Source organism: Panthera tigris, chromosome B2, assembly GCF_018350195.1.
Source record: "Panthera tigris isolate Pti1 chromosome B2, P.tigris_Pti1_mat1.1, whole genome shotgun sequence".
Taxonomy (NCBI): Eukaryota; Metazoa; Chordata; class Mammalia; order Carnivora; family Felidae; genus Panthera; species Panthera tigris.
Window position 1 is genome coordinate 25,434,397 of NC_056664.1, and position 21,789 is coordinate 25,456,185.

At 40.8% G+C, this 21,789-nt stretch overlaps 1 protein-coding gene and 1 pseudogene across 5 annotated transcripts in view; both read right to left on the reverse strand.

The window, feature by feature from the left end:
• The window catches only part of RIPK1 (receptor interacting serine/threonine kinase 1), a 73,176-nt gene that overhangs the window by 21,321 nt on the left and 30,066 nt on the right, over positions 1–21,789 (reverse strand). The window contains exons 1-5 of one of the 5 annotated variants that reach the window (XM_007073154.3): positions 20,642–21,208; positions 6,699–6,919; positions 5,498–5,654; positions 2,020–2,157; positions 436–667 (exon numbers count right to left, since the gene is read on the reverse strand). In XM_007073154.3, coding sequence (XP_007073216.2) covers positions 436–667; positions 2,020–2,157; positions 5,498–5,654; positions 6,699–6,850 — 679 coding nt within the window. In that variant the 5' untranslated portion in view covers positions 6,851–6,919; positions 20,642–21,208. Of the gene's footprint in view, positions 1–435; positions 668–2,019; positions 2,158–5,497; positions 5,655–6,698; positions 6,920–20,301; positions 21,209–21,789 lie in introns of those variants that run through there. The other 4 variants (XM_042985858.1, XM_042985857.1, XM_042985856.1 and 1 more) reach the window with 4 other exon arrangements.
• Positions 16,926–17,780, reverse strand: LOC102964171 (annotated as a pseudogene).

The following is a 21,789-nucleotide window of genomic DNA, read 5'->3' on the forward strand; positions in this document are numbered from 1 at the left end:
GCCACCCAGGTGCCCCGAAAAGAAGTAATTCTTGAGTGAAGGAGCAAGCGAATGAATGAAAGTATGAGGCATATGTCTCCTAAGCAGAAGCAAGCAAGCTTTCCTGTCCAGGAAAAATCCTGGAATTCTACAATACCTTCCAAGCTCAGATACATCATCAAGGCTCCTATTTTTCCTGTGATCCCTGATTCCTAAACTGAGATTAATCATTCATTCACCACAAATGTACTGAACACCAACTGTGTTCCAGGCACTGTGTGTGTAGAGACTGGGGAAATAGCACTGACTCAATCAGATACCATCCCAGCCCTGGTATAGCTTATGGTCTAGTAGGTAAAAAGACGTTATAAATCTTAACTGATGTCATTGAAGGCCACTATTTCACTCAGCAGTTTTGATTAACACACAGATTTTACTCCTCTATAAACATCTTACTTTCATATGGCTCCTTATTCGCAAATATTGCCCAAAGTACTATGCCAAAGCTGTATACATCTGACTTCTCTGAGGGTTTTGCGTTGATGTCATTCAGATGCTCAGGGGCCATGTAGCAGAGGGTTCCACCATTTTTCTCGGGGGCGCTATTATTCATTTTTCTCTGCTCATTATTTTCTTCTTTAGTCAGTTTACTCCACGTCTTAAAGGAAGCCACACCAAGATCAGCTATCTGCAAGAGATCAAGCCAATGGGAGTGTTCTGTGAAAGCTATAAGCAAATCAGACTTGTCTTTAACTCTGGGGCTTATCTAATAGATGCAAGGTATAGTGAATTTCCTGAAGTGGTTACACTAGATAGGTTTAAAACAGCTACTTCTGAACAGACTCACAGAAATTTTGTGTCTCTTCAGCCATCTAAGAAAATCTCCCCTAAGAAATGTTCATGTGAAATTCTGGTATCTCAATTCTTATGCAATAAACCCAGGGAATTTGCTAGTAGGGTTGGGGGAGGGGGAGGAAAGAGGAAAAGCAGAAGTCATTTCTGACATGAACTACAGTAAAACATGTTTATTCTAATTCCTCATTTACTCTGCATATTTTTTTCAACGACTTCTGGGGCTAGGAATACAAGGTATTTTCTTCCCAGCAGATTTGTAGAGCAGATGGTGAGTAGGTACTGCACCTTCAATTTTCCCCAACGGTGTTCCAAAGCCCATGGATGCGAGAGTCTAAGGATTCCAAAGACACTGAGGAAAAGGATGGTAGTGTTACTTGTTTTGAGCTGGTAGCCTGAACCTAAGAGATGACAGGATGGGAAGGAGGAGAAAAACAGACAAGAAAGCAAAGAGAAAAATACAAAGGTCAGACACAGAATGAAGAGGGAGATGGCCGGATAAAATTATAGAACCACACGGTTAAGAAGAAATCAAAGGTGACAGTTTTACTTTTGCCTCTAGGAATCCAAGCATATAGGTATGAATTCCAGCACGGGATTGTCTAAAATCCAGAGATTCTAACATAAGAGATACATTAGAGGTAAGTTATTATTGTAAAGAAGGAACCTTCCTTTAAAGTCGTAGGATTAAAAATCTGTCCAAGATTAGAAGGAAGTGTTAGAAGCACAATCTTGTAGTAGAAGGATGCCTGCATAAGCAGTTCCTGAGTTCTCCCCCAAAAGCTGCTTCCCCTTTCAGATTCTCGCACTTGGATTCCTGTTGCCAAAGCCAATTAGACGTGATGTTCCATCTAGTTAAATCTTGCTCTTGAGTGAACAAAAGGAAAATCCTTTCCCTTTGTTCCCTTTACTACAATGGAAAAAGTTAGAATTAAAAAAAACAAACAAACTGATACAAAATATAGATTAAAGTCAGTAAATAAATAAATAATAAATAAATAATATGGACTCCATCAAGTCCGTATCTTTCTTTTCAATCCTTGGCAGAACCTTCCAGCACCACCACCACCAGTTATAAGCTGAGTGAGGTCTTCCTTTAAGGTCTACCATGTGAAAAAATGGATCTATAGTGGAGAATTAAAACTAAAATCACCCCAATCTTCTAGAAACCTTTAGATTATGATTTACCTTAATGTGAAAGTCATCATCAACGAGGATATTTTCAGGCTTTAGGTCCTTGTGTATTACTCCTTCTCCATGTAAGTAGCACATTCCTTCAATGGTTTCCATAATTATCCTTCCTTTTACAGAAAGGGGGATACTGATCTAAAACAGTGATAGTTAAGTCTATGAAATGGAAAGGTAATCAAACAGGCCAAACCGACTGTTTTATTCAAGAGTACTGGGGTCTGAACCTTAGAACAGACAGATCTTCCTTGACATATAATGAATGGGGTTACATCCCAAACCCATCATAAGTTAAAAATATCGTTAAATTGAATGTGTTTAAACTAACCTAGTGAACATGATAGCTTAGCCTAGCCTATCTTAAAAATGCTCAGAACACTTATATTAGCCCTCGTTGGGCAAAATCTTGAACACAAAGCCCATCTTATAATAAAACATTGAACATCTCATGTAACTGACTGAATACGAAATGGCAAGTGAGAAACAGAATCGCTGTGTGACTAACCAAATGGTTGTGAGCATATCGGCTGTTTACTTGTGATCACATAGCTGACTGGGAGGTGCGGCTCATGGCCACTGCCCACCATCATAAGACAGGCTGGTACTGTGCGTCACTAGCCCAGGAAAAGATCCAAATTCAAAATTCAAAGTATCATTTCCAATGAATGCCTATTGCTCTGACTGTCATAAAGTCAAAAAATTGGTAAGTCCAACTATCATAAGTTGGGGACCATCTGCAGTTACCAGGATTCCTTCTATTATGCTGTTCAGCACTGCTGTCATTTTAAAAGAAGTCCCCTTTTAAAGAAAGATCTCATCCCAGGTGCTAAGGGTACTAATGTTGTGCTCTGTCATGTAAAAATAAAACATTCATGCCAATATAGCAATATACTAAAATGCTGTAAAATTAAGCTCCTTGAGAGCAAAACATCACCACCACCACCACCATCATCATCATCATTCTAGAATGCATCCTGACTATCTGGCATGGTGCCTGGAATGTTTGTTGAATGATGGATAAATAAATAAACAAAAAACAAGTATTTTTCTATAGTACATTACTATGTGCTACTATATATTAAATAGGTGAACAGTGTCACAGAAATGTGTAGATGAACATTGAGAAAAAAAGAATATAAGAGAACATGCTCACACTTATTACAAATATGTAAAGACTAATCTATGGGATAACATGATGTTAAAACAATGCTGAAGTGGGTTTAGTATCTATTTGGTGATTTGGTATCATCTATTTTAGATCTTTGTAAATTCTCAAGTCACTCTTACTTACGACTGTATTCTAGTTGTATAAATATCAACATTAATACAGACAACTCCAATTTCTATTATGGCAGCTAAACATTAGTTTTGCTTAACAATGAAAAACGCAAACTGTTTCTATGTGTGTGTACGTGTATATGTGCACCGTCTCTAGTTTACAAACAAGGCTGTTTAGGCTGATTCCTAAAAATTTAGATATATGTTGGTTGTTGGTAAACAGGAAAAAAATTTAAATGATGGAAGTTAGATTCCCAAGTCAACCCCCCAAATCATATTTAAAACCCACAATGGAGATGAATTAGTCACCTGATCACCAGCATACAAAAAATAGCCAGAGATTTTCCTTTCTTCCTTGATATACCTTTGGACTTAGGAAAAAGTTCTGAGCAAGGAAAGGAAAGACCTTCTCATTCCCCCTCCTGATTTTCTCCCTCATGTCCTCTTGAGTTCCCTCTGGAGCCCAAACTAGTCTACCTTATCTTTGCCTGATCCGGGAGAATGCCCCCTTGTCCCAAAAGATTTACCTCCCAATCAAAATGACTATTTACTTCATGCAGCAGCTGATCTTACCCAGTTTTGGGGAGAAGAGCAATCTGATCAAATTACAACACAATGTGTATAGGTGAACCTCTCTTACCCCTTCCCACAGGTATCTGTGAGAGATGTCTGGGACTTAAAAGAATTGAAGAACAGACATAATTTTGGGCAGATGTAGGGTCGGGGGGAGAAGACAGGAAAAGGGGGAACATCTGCCCTAAAGAAAGCCACATCCCACCACTGTCTCATGCAATCTACGCTTTGGCCAAATCCAGTTACTTGTAAGTTTCCCAGATATGGCATACTCTCATTCCTTTGCACATGCCATTGTCTCTGCCTGGAACCCTTATTCCCTAATTATCTGCTTGTCATTCGGGCTTTGGCCCAAGCATCCTCCTGGAATCCCTTCCTATTTATCACACACTAAAGTGACTGCTGCTCCTTTGTGTTCCCACAGCACACTAGGAGGATGTCTATCAAAACACAATTGCACCATACTGTTCACTTCCTTATCTGTCCCTTTTATGTGTGTCATATTTGCTATTGCTTCTTGATTAACTAGCACAAGACCTTGCTCTTACTAGGTAGATAAACTCAGGGCACCTGGGTGGCTCAGTCGGTTAAGTGTCTGACTCTTGTTTTCGCCTCAGGTCATGATCTGATGGTCGTGAGATCAAGTTCAGCGTGAAGACTGCTTGGGATTCTCTCTCTCTCTCTCTCTCTCCCTCTCTCTCTCTCTCTCTCTCTCTCTCCCCCTCCCTTCCTCCCTCCCTCTTCCACTGCCCTTCTCCCCTGAGCTCTCTCTCAAAACAAACAAAAACAAAACAAAATGAAATACCTTTAGAAAAATAAACTCTATGGGGTGCCTGGATGGCTCAGTTGGTTAAGCACAGGATTTGGACTCAGGTCATGATCTCATGGCTTGTGGGTTTGAGTCCCATGTCGGGCTCTGTGCTGAGAGTGTGGATGAAGCCTGCTTCGGATTCTGTGTCTGCCTCTCTCTCTGCCCCTCCCCTGCTAGTGCTCTGTGTCTCTCTCTCTCAAAAATAAATAAACATTAAAAAAAATTTTTTAACAGATAAACTCTACAAAATGTTTTATCAACGTGATTTGGTTTTCATAAATCAATTTTTATTTTCCTATTTTAAGTCTTACTTATCCAGTGTTGTTGCCTCTAGTGTTCTATATTTAGCCTGTAAGTTTCTTAAATGGTATCAAAGGGCAATCATCAATATCCCATCTCCACACACAGTTACTGAGAGTGTACATCCTTTAACCAATCAGTCAGTGTTTACTGTTACCTATTAGGCATATACTTCACATCATGAAGACAGTGCTTGTCCCTGAACAGTGGATGCTCGGGTGGCTGACAAAAGCCTACTGTAAGACTAAGACATGGGTGGGGGGGACCTCCCCAGGTGAGGGGTACAGACAGCTGTCTGCAAGGATTGACGGGAAGGCAAGACCACCTTCTGGGGCAGGGAAAGTCCAGGATGTTTTAACAAGGGGACTGACTTCAGAAAATCCAAAGTATCTAGCCACTCACACAAGGGTTATTTGACACCAACAAGCTACAAAAGAACACAGTGGCAATAACCATCACAGACAGGCAGCCCCCGAGCCGCTGTGCCTGTACGGTGCACAGCAAAGCCCTCTTTACCTCCGCTTTCAGAACGTGCATCAGGTTGCCCTTTTCCATGTACTCCATCACCAGGGAGTAGTTTCCTTCTTCTAAGATGACACCCAGGAGCTTCACCACCCGATTATGTCTCAGCCTGTGCATCATCCTGCCCTCCTCAAGGAGGGACTCATTGTACCTGCAGGAGAGAAAGGTGCTGTTAAGATGGGCACAGTTAGTGCCCTTGTCCTTGTTCCCCCAAGAAACACAGCATATGGCTCCAATGCATCACATCACATAGGCTTGTGTTGGTACTTGTGCATGTACTGATCCCTTCTGGGTCCAGGCTACAAGCTTCCAGAGGCAGAGGCATTTCCTGTTCATCTTCATATTCCTCCTTCCCAGTTACAGGCAGTGAGTGCTCAAGAGGCAGTAGGTCAATAACGAATGAATGCAGAGGAAATGAAGAGCAGCAAGGAGAAGCAGCCTGAGAAAAGGGCTGCGTTGGACAGGATAATTAAAAATGCAGCCTCTCTTGGGGTGCCTGGGTGGCTCAGTTAAGCGTCTGACTTGGGCTCAGGTCATGATCTCATGGTTCATGAGAGCCCCGCGTCAGGCTCCGTGCTGATAGCTCAGAGCCTGGAACCTGCTTCGGATTCTGTGTCTCCATCTCTCTTTCTGTCTCCCCCCCACTCACGTTCTGTCTCTCTCTCTCTCTCAAAAATAAACATTAAAAAAAATAAGGCAGCCTCTCTTGGTAACCACTCTGGCAGGAACAAAGGGAGGTAAAACAAGTCCACCAGTTGCTTTAAAGAGAGGGCTTCTGGAACTTCTAATTAATAGGCTACTTCCCCCACCCCCAGACTTAGGGCTGGTCCTTACCAAAATGGTGAAGCAAGTATTTAAGTCTATCTCAAGGACCCCTCCCCATTTTCTTCTCATTGCCTCCCTCATTACCCTTAATCTCCTTCCCCTTCTTTATTTCCTTCTCTTTGTCTTTCATCATTTATTACTGCAAGCTTTTTGCTAACCAGCCTCAGAATCCTCATCAGCAGCACAGGGAGAATAATAATAACCAGCTTTCAGGGTTATCTGACATAAAGCCCACACGCTGATATGCCACAGTCTGTCTCATTCTAAAGCCTGGGCCATGGCATATCCACTGCCTTGCCCTGCTCCTCCACGGTAACTCTTCCCATGGCCAGCCTGTAATTTGGCCCACCCACCTCTGATCCCAACTCACTCAGTACGCTTGGGGCCTGTGTACACCTTTTTCAGGATTACGAGTCCATGGGATCTGTGTAAACACAAAGACACCTTTCCAAAGCCCCCGCTGTCAAGATGCTCCTTCTCCAAAAAGTCACTAGATTTCATCTTAATGTCATCCAAGGACATGTCTGGTTTCCTTGTGAATCCTCAGAATGTCCAAAAATGCACCACTTTTTCCCCCTTCGGAGATGTGCCCTGTAAGAAAGACAAAAAGACATCTTAGTGCACAAAATCATTATTCAAAAAACATATGAAATTCTACCATATGTTCGGTGGAATCACAGAAAACCACATTTTTTTACTTTAAAAGATTGCTTTATTGACCAATATTGGAACAAAAAATGATGAGTGATGACAAAGTCTTTATATTATAGGTTATCTTTTTGTAAAGGGAGAAACATTGTGTTTTGCCATTAAAAGACAAGAGACATATATACGGACAGACATGTGTATCCATAGCCTCCTAATGGGTCTCCCTGATTCTATCCCTATTCCTCTACTCTCAGCACAGCAGCCAGAAGGATCCTTTTACAAATGTAAACTAAATTGTGTTACTTCTAAAACCCTCCACACACTCAGGGTAAGACCAAACTCCTTACCATGACCTACAGAACCCTCCAAGAGCCTGCCCCTGCCTACCTCTCTTCCTCTTGCTTATTTGACTCTGGCCACACTGGCTTTGTTTCTGTGTCTTGAACTTGCCATGTTCTTTCTCTTCTGAGGACCTTGGCATTTACTCTTTCCTCTGGTTGGAGTGCTCTTCCCTGGATATTTTGCATGATTTGCTCTCTCCTCAAAAAGTCCGTCACTGGCCTCCTGGTCTAAAGTAAGCCCCTTCTGTCAATATATATTTACTTTTTAACCTAGTTCCACTTTTGTAGCAATTATCATTATCTGAAATAACCTCATTTATATGTTTACTTTCAAGGGGTCAGTCTCCTCTACTGTAATATAACTTCCATGAAGGTAGAAATTTTTGTCTGTTTTGCTCATTGTTGTATTTTCACCACTTAGAACAGAGATGGAACAAGTACACACTCATTACACAATATGCATCTTTATATTTATATTAATATTGAATCAATAACTAATTTATTATTATATTTCAAAACACTATTGCTTTTAGGAGCAGGAACCATGCCTATTTTCCTTCAGAATTTTAGCCCCAGTGCCTTGAAGGCTGCTTAGGATATAACAGATGCTCGATAAACATGTTTGAACTGAACAAGGTCATACGCATAGATACATGGATTAAATGGACCCCCAACTTATTTTAAACATTGCTGAGCCCTTTCTGAAATGATAAACACTCCAAAAAGCACCCAGAAGTTAAAATAAACTTTATCTACAAAGGTTAAATCTTTAGCTAATGTACAAATGTGATCTGTTCCTCCACTCTACCTTTGGCTACCTCTTTGATTTTTCCAACCTAAAACTAATCATTTACCAAGTCAGACAGTTCGTATTTTTGGATTCACCCACTCCTTTCCATGCCCACAGACATTCTCCTAATAAAGACTTTCATTGCCTCTTGTCCAGACTTTTACAGAAAACTTCTAATAAGTCTCCTTCTCTCCTAGCCATCCAACATACAGGATGCCAGATTAATCTTATGAGAGTTCATATTTAGTCATATAATTCAAAAACTCTAGACCTACAAGGTTTGTGTGGCCCTGTATAACTGAACCCTGTCTACCAAATTAAGCATAGAATTCTCACCCTCACATTTAAAGCTCTTACTGGTATTCTACCAATCTCATTTTCCAGCTTTACTTTTTTTTTTTTTTTTTAGTTCTAGTTAACATATAGTGTAGTATTGGTTTTAGAATTTACACATAACATATGTACACACCCAGTGCTCATCCCAACAAGTGCCCTCTTTAATGCCCATCATCCATTTAGCCCAGCCCCCCAACCACCTACCCTCCAGCTCCTCAGTTTGTTCTCTATATGTAAGAGTCTCCTGGGGCACCTGGGTGGCTCAGTTGACTAAGCGTCTGACTTCAGCTCAGGCCATGATTTCAAGGTTCGTGGGTTTGAGCCCTGAGTCAGGCTCTGTGCTGACAGCTCAGAGCCTGGAGCCTGCTTCGGTTCTGCCTCCCTCTCTTTCTGCCCCTCCCCCACTCATGCTCTATCTCTCAAAAACTGAATAAACATTAAAAATATGGGGGAAAAAAGAGTCTCTTATGGTTTGCCTCCCTCTCTGTATCTTATTTTCTTTTCTTTCCCTTCCCCTATGTTCATCTGTTTTGTTTCTTAAATTCCACATATGAGTGAAATCATATATTTTTTCTGATGGACTTACTTCACTTAGCATAATACACTCTAGTTCCATCCATGTTGTTGTAAATGGCAAGATTTCATTCTTTTTGATGGCCAAGTAATATACCATTGTGTGTGTGTGTGTGTGTGTGTGTGTGTGTGTGTGTGTGTGTATATATGTGTGTGTGTACACCACATCTTCTTTATCCATTCATCAGTCGATGGACATTTGGGCTTTTTCCATAATTAGGCTATTGTTGATAGTGCTGCTATACACACTGGGATGCATGCATGTTCCCCTTCGAATCTGTATTTTATCCTCTGGACAAATACCTAGTAGTGCAATTGCTGGCTCATAGGGTAGTTCTATTTTTAACTTTTTGAGGAACCTCTGTACTGTTTTCCAGCATGGCTGTACCAGTTTGCATTCCCATCAGCAGTACAAAAGGGTTCCCCTTTCTCTGCATCCCTGCCAACATCTGTTGTTTCCTGAGTTGTTAATTTTAGCCATTCTGACAGGTGTGAGGTGGTATCTCATTGTGGTTTTTATTTGCATTTCCCTGAGGATGAGTGATGTTGAGCATCTTTTCATGTGAAAACCACAATTTGTATTCCTTTAGACTTCCATTTCTGGCAACATGGAGGACTAGAAAAATTTTAAAACCCTCCTGCTGAAAAAGACCTATGTGTGTTGGATAGCATAACACAAATATACACTCAAATGCATAGGTAGGCCCATGGAAAGGAAAATAACTCCAGGGACTAAAAAAGAACAGGGCACTGGCCGCAGGGCAATGACCCACATGGTGGCTGCTACAGACTGAATGTTTGTGTCTGCCCCAAACTTCATTTGTTGAAGCTCTAACTCCATTGTGATAATATTAGGAGGTGGGGTCTTTGGGAGGTAATTGGGTCATTAAAGTGGAGGCCTCATGAATGAGATCAGGGTCCTTATAAAAGATATGAGAGTTCTCACTCTCTCTCTCTCCACTACATGAAGATGCGTCCTATGTCCCCAAAGACTAGTATGATGTTCACAGCAGCTTTATTCATGTTATCCCCAAACTGGAAACGGTTATGCATCAATAGGAAATGGATTTTTAAAAAAGGATTGTAGGGGTGCCTGGGTGGCTCAGTCAGTTGAGCGTCCAACTTTGGCTCAGGTCATGATCTTGTGGTTTGTGAGTTTGAGCCCTGCGTCAGCTCTGTCTGTGCTGACAGCTCAGAGCCTGGAGCCTGCTTCAGATTCCGTGTCTCCCTCTCTCTCTGCTCCTCCCCAGCTCACACTCTGTCTCTCTCTCTCTCTCAAAAATAAATAAAGATAAAAAAATTTTTTTTAAGGATTGTATATTCATACTATGGATTACTACTCAGTAATAAAAAGCAATGAACTACTAATACACACAGCAATGTGAATGAGTCACAAAACATGGTAAGTAAAAGGAGCCTTGTACAAAAGAATACATACTGTATAATTCCATCTATATTAAGTTCTGGAACAAGGTAATCTACACTGGAAAGGGAACACAGGTTGCCCACGGGCAGGGTGAGGACTGAATGGTTTGGGGCATGAGGAAACTTTGTGGGTGATGGTAATGTTCTGTCATCTCATTGGGGGTTAGGGTTACACACGCATAAGCATTTGTCAATACTCAGTAAATATACTCTAGGTAAATCTTACAACAAAAGAAAAATCTGTAAACATACTGAAGTCTATCTTGTTAATGAAGTGCATGCTGAAAAAAGTGTACTGGTATCTGCAATTTACTTTGCAGACAAACTGGTGGGTAGAAAGAGTGGTAAATAGCTGGTCTGTGATAGCGCAGGCAGAATAAAATAATATTCATGGTAGACACACGAAAGTTCAGTGTAAAATTTTTTTAAATTTGTTTCTACATTTCTATTTTTACTAATTTTTCCCATATATTCCTCACCCAGTTTCTAATAGTACAGATAACAAAACTAAGAAACCAAATTTGTACATTACTATTAACTAAACACCCTACTTGATTAACTCATTTTTTTTTTTTTTAACTAATGACATTTTTCTGTTCCAGGATCCAATTCAGAATACCACATTGCCTTTTGTAGCTCTTGATTTTTTAATTTTTTAAAAATCTTTTGACCCCCTTCACCCATTTCTCCCAGCCCCTGCCTTTGGCAACCCCAATCTGTTCTCTGTATCTATGATCTTCTTTTCCTTCTTCTTCTTCTTCTTTTTTTTCTTTTTTAAGATTCCACATATAAGTGAGATCATACGGTATTTGTGTTGCTGACACTTCACTTAGCATAATGCCCTCAAGGTCCAGCCATGTTGTTACAAAGGGCAGGATTTCCTTCTTTTTTATGACTGAATAATGATGAGAATAAGAAGAAGAAAAAGATATATATATATATATATATATATATATATATATATATATATATCTATCACATCTTATTTATCCATTCATCTATTGATGGACTTTTAGGCTATTTCTATACCTTGGCTATTGCAATTGATGCTGCTATGAACATGGGACTGCTTATGTCTTTTTGAGTTAGTGTTTTTGTTTTCTTTTATTTTTTAATTTTTTAATGTTTATTTTTGAGAAACAGAGAGAGAAACAGAGTGTGAGTGGGGGAGGAGTAGAGAGAAAGGGAGACACAGGATCTGAAGCAGGCTCCAGGGTCTCAGCTGTCAGCACAGAGCCCAACATGGGGCTCAAACCCACAAACCATGAGATCATGACCTGAGCCAAAGTCAGACATTTAACCAACTGAGCCACCCTGGTGTCCTTGTTTTTGTTTTGAGTAAATACCCAGAAGTGGAATTACTGGATCAAATGGTAGTTCTGTTTTTAATTTTTTGAGAAAGCTCCATACTGTTTTCCATAATGACTACACGTCACATTCGCACCAACAGTCCACAAGGGTTCCCTTTTCTCCACATCCTTGTCAACACTTGTTATCTTGTCTGTATGGTAACAGCAGTTCTAACAGGTAGGAGGTTATATTCCTTTGTGGTTTTAACTTGCATTTCCCTGATGATGAGTGATGTTGATCTTTCATTTACTGGTTGTCTGTCTGTATGTCTTCTTTGGAAAAATGTCTATTCAGATCTTCTGCCCATGTTTTAGTGGAATTTTTTTTTTTTTTTTTTTTTTTTTTTTTTTTTTTGCTATGAAGTTGCTATGCATTCTTTATATATTTGGGATATCAAGCTTTTAAGATACATGATTTGCAAATATTGATTTCCATTCTGTAGGTTGCCTTTTCATTTTGTTGACAGTTTTCCTTTGCTGTGAAGAAGGCTTCTAGTTTGATGTAGTCCAAGTTGTTTATTTTTGCTTTTGTTGCTTTTACTTGTGTCAGATTCAAAAAGTCACTGCCAGGACCTATGTCAAGGAGCTTATTGCCTATGGTTTCTTCTATAAGTTGTATGGTTTCAGATGTTATGTTCAAGTCTTTAATCCATTTCAAGTTAATTTTTTTGTATGTATAAGATAGTGGTCAGTTTCATTCTTTTGTATTTGGCTATACAATTTTCCCAGCATGATTTATTGAGCAGATTGTCCTTTTCCCATTGTATATTCTTGGCTCATTTGTTGCAGATTAATTGGCCATACAGGTGTGAGTTTATTTCTGGGTTTTCTATTCTGTTCCATTGATCAGTCTCTTTTTATGCCAATGCCACACTATTTTAATTACTATGGCTTTGTAATAGAGTCTGAAATCAGAAGCACGATGCCTCCAGCTTTATTTTTTCTGGAGATTGCTTTGCTGATTCAGGGTCTTTTGTGGGTCAATATACATTTTAGGGTTGCCTGTTCTATTTCTGTGAAAACTAACATTGGAATTTTAATAGAGATTGAATTAAATCTGTACATTACTTTGGGTAGTACAGACATTTTAACGTTATTAGTTCTTCCAATGAGCATGGAACATCTCTCCACTTATATCTTCTTCATTTTCTTTCCAAAATATCTTATAGTTTTCAGTACACAGATTTTTCAGCTCCTCAGTTAAATTTATTCCTAGGCATTTTTTCTTTAATTTTTTTTTAACATCTATTCATTTTTGAGAAACAGAGCACAAGTAGGGGTGGGGCAGAGAGAGAGGGAGACACAGAATCTGAAGCAGGCTCCAGGCTTTAAGCTGTCAACACAGAACTTGATGTGGATCTCGAACTCACAAACCGTGAGATCATAACCTGAGTGGAAGTGGAACACTTAACTGAGCCACCCAGGTGACCCCCCTAGGCACTTTTTTTTCTTTTTGATGCAATTGAAAAACAGAACTGTTGGGGCACCTGGGTGGCTCAGTCGGTTGAGCGTCCGACTTCGGCTCAGGTCACGATCTCACGGTCCGTGAGTTCGAGCCCCGCGTCGGGCTCTGGGCTGATGGCTCAGAGCCTGGAGCCTGCTTCCGATTCTGTGTCTCCCTCTCTCTCTGCCCCTCCCCCGTTCATGCTCTGTCTCTCTCTGTCTCAAAAATAAATAAACGTTAAAAAAAATTAAAAAAAAAAAAAAAGAAAAACAGAACTGTTTTCTTAATTACTCTTTGATAGTTCATTATTAGTGTCTATAAATGCAACAGATTTTTTTATATTGATTTTGTATCCTATAACATTACTGAATTCATTTATTACTTCTAAGTTTTTTTATGGAATCCTCATGGTTTCCCATAGATAATATCATGTCTTCTGTAAATAGTGACAGCTTTGCTTTTTCCTTTCCAATTTGGATGCTTTTATTTCTTTTTCTTGCCTAATTGCTGTGGCTAGTGCTTCCAATATCATGTTGAATAAAAGTGGCAAGTTTGGGCATCCTTGTCCTATTCCTGATTTTAGACAAAAAGCTTTCAGCTTTTCACCATTGAATATTATGTTAGCTGTGGGTGTAAAATCTTTTTAACTTTACACTTTGAAATTTTTCATAATAGAATATTGTGAGGCAGAGAATTTAAAAAAAAAATTACCTCAGGTGTTTCTGAAAATGCCTAGGCTGATAGTGGTCTTGTATAGTGGCCTGTGGTCATCTGCTTCAGGTTACCATCTACACCTTGTACAAAGGCTGTGGGTAGACCATGCCACCCCCAGAAAGCTCACATAGCAGCACAGTAGACAACACTATTTCTATAACATAAGACATCCCCAAACAAGAGGAAGCACCCTCTGGAAAGATGCACATCTATCAGGTAGACAGGGAGTGGGGGAGGCTACCTAAATAAAGGGCATGAAGACCAGGGGTAGAGGGTGGTGATGGAGCTGGGGCAGGCATAGAAGGAGAGGTAGCAGAGCCATAAATGCTGTGGAAAGAGCACAGACCTTTCTCTTGTGAGTATGAACTCTAGCTCTAAAATTTGTTAGTCCCGTGACTTGGGTAACTTACATAAGCCTCAATTTCCTCATTTCTGAAAGGAAAACACATTTCCTACTTTATGATTTTGGCTATGATTGGCCCAGCCACCCACATTTATCCATATTTAACCCGTTTCAGTGGGTTTTGAGAATGCCAGGGTGCAGCTGAGATCCTCTGCTCAGCAGTGTTCTACTGACCCATCCCTTTAAGAATGGTAGAGTGGGAGGAGACAGAGTAATTTGTTCTACTCTCCCCTATAACCCTCTTAGGGCGTATTCTTCTCCTGGCTCATCCTATTCATCCTTCAGGTCTCAATGAAATGTCATTTCCTCAAGGAAGCCATCCTAGGTCTTCCCATTAGACATTTTCACAGCACCTTTTACTTCTCCCTTGAAACAGTTAAGACAGCTCTAATTTGAGAATTATTTCTAATTAATTTCACAGAAGGCAGGAAACTACCTTGCACACCGTCTGCAATGTCTAGGACAAAACCTAGCATATGGCAGTTGATCATTAAATGGATGATTATTTTTTAAAAAGAACTATTTAATTGTCCAAAAATAAAAGATACAGTTAAATGAATTACAGGACATTCATAAGATGGACTATTATATAATCATTCAAAATTACAGGTAAAAATAAAAAATCTATACATACAGGTAGATGTATAGATATATAGATACACATACAGAAAAAAAAGACAACAAAAGACATCAACATGTTAGCAAGGATTATATCTGGATAGAAGGGTGATTTTTACTTTCTTCTGTACACTTACATTTTCCAAATTTCCTTCAATAAACATGAAATACATTTATAACAACATGTATTTCTTTTAATTTTTTAGTGTTTATTTATTTTTGAGAGAGACAGAGGGTGTGAGCAGGGGAGGGGAAGAAAGAGAGACACACACACATATCCAAAGCAAGCTCCAGACTCTGAGCTGTCAGCACAGAACCCGACGTGGGGCTCGAACTCATGGGCTGTAAAATCATGGGCTGAGCAGAAGTCAGACACTCAACCAACTGAGCCACCCAGGCGCCCCCAATAAAATGTATTTCTTAAAGAGAATAATTCCTTCACTCAGTATTTCTTTAATTAAATCAGAGCTGCTGAGATAGATTATTTACAAGGATGTTCCTGGCAACATTACATAGAATGTCAAAAGCATACAAAACAATTTACACACACAGAAGACAGAATAAATTATGGCACATCCATACTCTGAAATATATCTAGCAGTTTTCAAAAATAATGTATATGAATATTTAATAACCTTAAAAAAAAAAAAAGGCTCAGGGTGCCTGGGTGGCTCAGTCATTTGAGCATCTGACTTCGGCTCAGGTCATGATCTTATGGTGAGTTCAAGCCCCATATCGGGCTCTGTACTGACAGCTCAAAGCCTGGAGCCTGCTTTGGATTCTGTGTGCCCCTGCCTGCCCCCCCCCCACCCTGCACCCCTCCCCTACTTTGTGCTCTGTCTCGCTCTGTCTCTGAAAAATAAATGTTAAAAAAAATTTTTTTAATAAAAATTTTTTTTTAAAAAAGGCTCACAGAGTAAAGAAACAGGAAGGAATTATTAACCCTGAAATATGCCATTTGGGTATAAGATTTCAACTTCTTTTGAGTTCTACTAGCTCTCTCTCCTTCAGCCAAGATCTTGTCTCCTCAAATTTGCCAGAACCAACTAGGATTTGCAGTGCCTCCTGCAAGCATGATGAATCTTAGGGGAAGGAGGCCTCCAGGTGATTCCACCGCCCTTTGTGAGGCCGGCTCCAGACCCAAGTCAGTTCTCCTTCCAGTCTTGCAGTTTGTTGGTTTGGTCTGGTCTTACTTAATCCTGTGCACCTCTTGCATGGTTTCCAGGCATTTCTTTTGTTTTCACTGTTGTTGGGTTTTTTTCCTCCTTTTTTTCCATGGAACAATTCAACTTTATAAGCACTGAATATCTTAGAAAGGTCTTGTGAGTAGTTTAGATACCCAAGAGTCACAAAAACACTGAATGGAGGCAGGTAGAAAACCACATTATAAGGCCATGCTACAGAGTAACTAATGAAAGCACACTGCCCTCTTACATCACCTGATGATAACTAATTTCAACTAATAATGTAATTATGTCCATTTTAATGGAATTTCTTACTGTTTTTTTCATAAACAGATGTTAATTCACGGACTCAGGAAAGCAAATTTTGTCCACTGAGATTAACTGAAAATTTCAAGGAATTTCACAAATTTCTAAAATTTCTCCTAAAGCAAAATAAATCTATATATATTTATATGAAAATACTCATATTCTGTACTCAATTTTGTCCCTCACTAAAACTGGGGGAAATACAAATAAATAACAAATAATAATGCCAAAAACAAAGGCAGAATTAATTCATGATATTAACAGGCAGGACAGTGATCACTATGACAGAAGATAGGAGACAGTGAACCTCTTACTTCAGAATCATGGCAATGTTCTTTTTTTTTTTTTTTTTTTTTTGGTTTGATGTTTGATCTTATTTATTTGTTCCTCTTACAACAATCTCATTTTTGACTAGACTCAGGCTTTGAGGTAGAAGCTCTCAGAGAAGTCAACCTCGGTCTCTTGGCAATCTGTTCCTGGTGTTTTTCTTTGGCCTCCTTCATTCTCTTGGCCAAAAGTTTAGCATATTCTGCAGCCTCTTCCTTGTTTTTCTTCATGCACTCTTTCTTAAAGCAATGCGCCGACGTTTGTGTTGAAGGACATGTGGAGTAACAAGACACTGAACCTTGGGTGTTTGGTTCGAAGTTTCTTACCTTCTTTGTTTAGGGGCTTTCTCACAACATACTGGCAGACATCTTCCTTCGAGAGATTGAAAAGCTTGCGGATTCTGCTAGCTCTCTTGGGCCCCAGGGGATGAGGCACAGTAGTATCAGTAAGTCCAGGAATATCCTTCTCCCCTTTTTTCACAATGTTCAAGTTGAGAACACTGAGATTGGCATCCACAATGCAACCCCGAACAGATTTGTGCTTTCTTTCTCCAGTCCTCCGTGGTCGGTAGCAGGAATGCCCCTTACTCAGCAGCAGGCAGACACGGCCATGGGTCAAAACACCCTGCTTCATGGGGAAGCCTTGTTTGTCATTGCCACCACTGATCTGGACCATGTAACCCTTCCAATCTTCCCCTAAAGCCTCAGCAGCAACTTCTGTGGCCATTCACTTCTCATAAAAGGTACGAAGTCTGCATTCATCGTCCACCTCAATGAGTTTCTGGCAGCCAATAGCTAGGAAAGAGATGTTTAGCTTCATCGTGAGGGTGCCTTGGCAATGTTCTTTTTCTTAATCTGTGTAATGTTCACTTTGTGATACTTCATAGAGCTGTTCAGTTATGAAATGTTCACTTCACATTTAATGTTACACTTTAATAAAAAAAGTTTTAAAAAGAGGCGCCTGGTGGATCAGTTGGTTGAGCATCAGACTTCGGCTCAGGTCATGATCTGGGGATTCATGAGTTTAAGCCCTGCATCGGGCTGTATGCTGACAGCTCAGAGCTCAGAGCCTGGAGCCTGCTTCAGATTCTGTGTCTCCCTTTCTTTCTGCTTCTTCCCCCGCTCATTCTCTGTCTCTCAGAAATAAATAAAAAACGTTAAAAAAATTTTTTTAAGTTTTAAAAAGACTTAAAAATACTCATATTTACCTTTCAGTGGTAGAAGACTATTTTTTAAAAATTTTTCAATGATGACCATACATAAAGAGTCAGAAAATGTCAGCTGCCTACCTATCATTGCCCCCCTCTTCCCTGCTAATAGAACTCTGATTTTACTCAAGTATCCAACACGGACTTCTCTAATGTTCTTATAATTATAACAGCTTAATGTCTTGCCCCAGATAAACAAAAGCCCTGAGTAAGGAAGAACCAAATGAAAAGCAAAGGACAAGACTGAAAGTGTTTAACCAAGTATTATCACGTACATTAGCACATTATGACCCCATGAGTACGTTTTATTCTTATCATTCCAATTTAGAAATAAACAAACTAAAATCTGGAGTTAAATGACTCACCTAAAGTGGCAGATCCTGGAACTGAACTTTCATTTCTTCATTCAAACCTCCACCATCAATTCACTAACACATGCTACTTCTCTAGATAGTAAACTATACTCTTTCTTAAAATTCCATGCAAAAACCTAATATTGTAGCCTTGTTCACCTATATTAAATGAGTATGTTACAGTCAGAAATAGGGAAAACACAGATTAAATTTTTAGAACATAAAATATGTGATTCAAAATCAATACTCTACAGGCTGATGGAATCATTTTTGCCAGAGTACAACATCCAACCAAAGCACAGGAATCCACATATATTTTTTCAAATTCCAGATCATATTTGTGGTATTGATATATTATGGATTAATAAGCACCACATAATAGTTTGCCATTTTGGAAGTTGATATTTAAGGCATTTTTCTTAACCTCATTAATATTCACATTCTTAAAAGTGTAACATATCTCTGGTGCTCAATATAGTACAGACAGAGGAAAATGAAAATTAAAGTTAATCACTATTGCTGTTTTATTAGCAATAATAATGACACATCCTAAATTTTAAATAAACCTGGTCTTCACTTTTTGTGTTTAGAAGAGCTGCGGTTTTCAACATTAAAAAAAAATTTTTTTTAATTTATTTTCAGAGAGGGAGAGCAGGAGCAGAAAGAGAGGCAGAAAGAGAGGGACAGAGAAAATCCCAAGCAGGCTCCACACTGTCACTGCAGAGTCGGATAGCGGAAGGCAAGAGGAGCTTGATCTGGATCTCACCAACTCTTAGATCATGACCTGAGCCGAAATGAAGAGTTGGATGCTTAACCCACTGCGCCACCCAGGCTCCCCCATTTTTCACTTTTTTTAAAAAAACTTTTTTTAATGTTTATTACTTATTTTTGAGAGAGAGATTGAGAGAGAGAGAGAGAAAGCACAAGCGGGGGAGGGGTAGAGAGAGAGGGAGACACAGAATCTGAAGAAGGCTCCAAGGCTCTGAGCTGTCAACACAGAACCCAATGCGGGACTCACACCCACATACTGTGAGATCATGATCTGAGCAGAAGTCGGATGCTTAACCCACTGAGCCACCCAGGCGCCCCTCTACATTTTTACTTGATCACAATTTCCTCCTTACTCTGTCACCTATCTATTTACCAAAGGACTTCAGAAGAGTGGTTGAATGTAACAGCCTCAGGCTTTGCCCAAGATAAACTGGAGCTCTGGACAAGGAAGAGCCAAAGATCAGCAAGAAATAAAGAAATAACTGCTCTTCCTCCAATCCCTGAGGTTTTGTCAAATGCTTAGGAAAGGAGGTTGTAGCTTAACCTCTTCAAAATCCTGAAGAGATTCTGCAGTACTTCGTAAAAGCAAACTTGCCATGACTACCTAAGAGGTCTCCTAAGGTTATGATATTCGTCCCTTTTGTCGCTATGGCAGTTGGCCCTTCTTTTCCATTTACCAGCTCACGTCTAAGATTATTCGGAAATGCTTTTGATGATCTCTGCAACCAGCGCAGCCCCAAGGGCAAGAGTAAAAGGGTTGGTAAGCAGTCCCACCCTGGAACAGCTACGTAATCCTATAGTGACCAGAGCATGCACCACTGTACCTTAAGGATACTGCAATAAAAACCCATCAACGCTACAAAATGATAGCAACAACGCAACGCCACACCGTCATCCTGGCCCGAGGGCAGGTTTCCGCCCTTGTACCGAGTACATCTGATGAAAAAGGTCCAGAGCCTTTGACAATTCTGCACAGGACCCCAGAAAATTCCGCGGGCCCTGCCCACCACCCAATTTCAGGGAATACGGAAGGCTTGCAAACAGCTCTACTTCCTCGACAGCCGCGAGCTCCGCCCACCACCCGACAGGCCCACTCACAGTTCGACTTCCTGTGCACGCCGACCCCGCCCGCCGCCCGCCGGCCTAATCAGGAAGCCCCGCCCCCGCCTGCAAGCCTCTCTCCCCAAAGAACCTGGATGTGGCAGCCGCTCCTTCCGCGCAGACGCACCCAGACTTAATTTACTTTCGTTTCCGCGGCAAATTTCCCGAGGCCTGGGTAAGGGAAGAAGCGGCGGTGGAAGACTCCGGAATTACTCCGACGTCGCGACAGTCTAGCCGGGGCGAGCAGGGAGCCGACGCCCGAGCCTGACAAAGGTGGTCACCGGGGACAAAGCCCGTCACACTCGGGGAGGCCGGGTCGCGGAGTGGCTCGCCGCGCCCGGCGCCGTGGGTCCCGCTGGTCAGTGCGCGTCTTGCCGCGCGGCCCCGGCTCCCTCGCCCCAGCGGGACAGCGGGCTCGCGCACCTGGAGATGTAGGCCCGGCAGGACCGCCGTGCTCCTGCAGGCTAGGTCCGGTGTCCGCGCCCTCTGCGTGTCACTTAAGTGCGCTGGGACCGGCGAGAGGGCGTGGACTGCTCGCTCCGCCTCCGCGGGCTCCAAAGCCGTGTAGGAGGAGAGCGCCCGCCCCGCAGCCAACTGGCCTTGCCCCCAGATTTAAAATCCCGGAGTTGTCACCCTGAGAATCTTGGCTTTTAAAGTCGGTGGGAAGCCAAAAGAGGAAATGTTACCTAGTCATAGAAACCTCCGCGGTCGGGGAGGGGCACCTTGGCCTAGGGGTAAGCGCTACACCGCTCCTTCCAACTCCCACTCTGAGCTCTGCGGGTTATCGGCGCTACAGCCTTAGGCAAATTACCATTCTCTTATCTCCCTTCACACGTGAAGTGAGGATAATAAAATCCTCTCTGTGGTGGAAGAAATGTGATACTTATCTGGCAGCCTTTTAGAATGGTGATCACGCAAAATGGGAAGTGCTATAGTGCTATATTAGAAAGCAATTATTCATAGCTATGATTACATGTTGTAAAAAGATACACAGTTGACCGTTGAAGAACAGGAGTTTGAACTATGGGGGTACCGCTTATAGGTGGATTTTTTTCCCCCAATAAATACAATAGAGTACTGTAAATATTTTCCTCATATTTTGAACATTTACATTTACCTAGATTATTGTAAGAATACAATATATAACACGTAAAATATATGTTAAATAGACTGTTAGTAAAGCGTCTAGTCAGCAGTAGGTTGTTAGTAAAGTTTTGGGGGGAGTTAAAAGTTATATGTGGATTTTCAACTGTGGGGTTAGGGGTGCCCCTAACCTCTGCATTCAAGGGTCAAATGCATTCTTCAAGAGAACGGGAAGTCACAGGTTGGGAGAAAGTATTTGCAAAGAACATCTGATAAAGGATTGTTATCCAAAATATCCTAAAAACTCAACAATAAAAGGAGTAACCCCATTAGAAAATGGGCAAAAGATCTGAACAGACACCTCACCATACAGATGGCAAATAAGCACATGAAAAGGTCCTCAACATTGTAGGTCATTAGGGAATTGCAAATTTAAAACAACAATGAAATACCACTGCATACCTATTGGAATGGCTAAAATCTAAAAC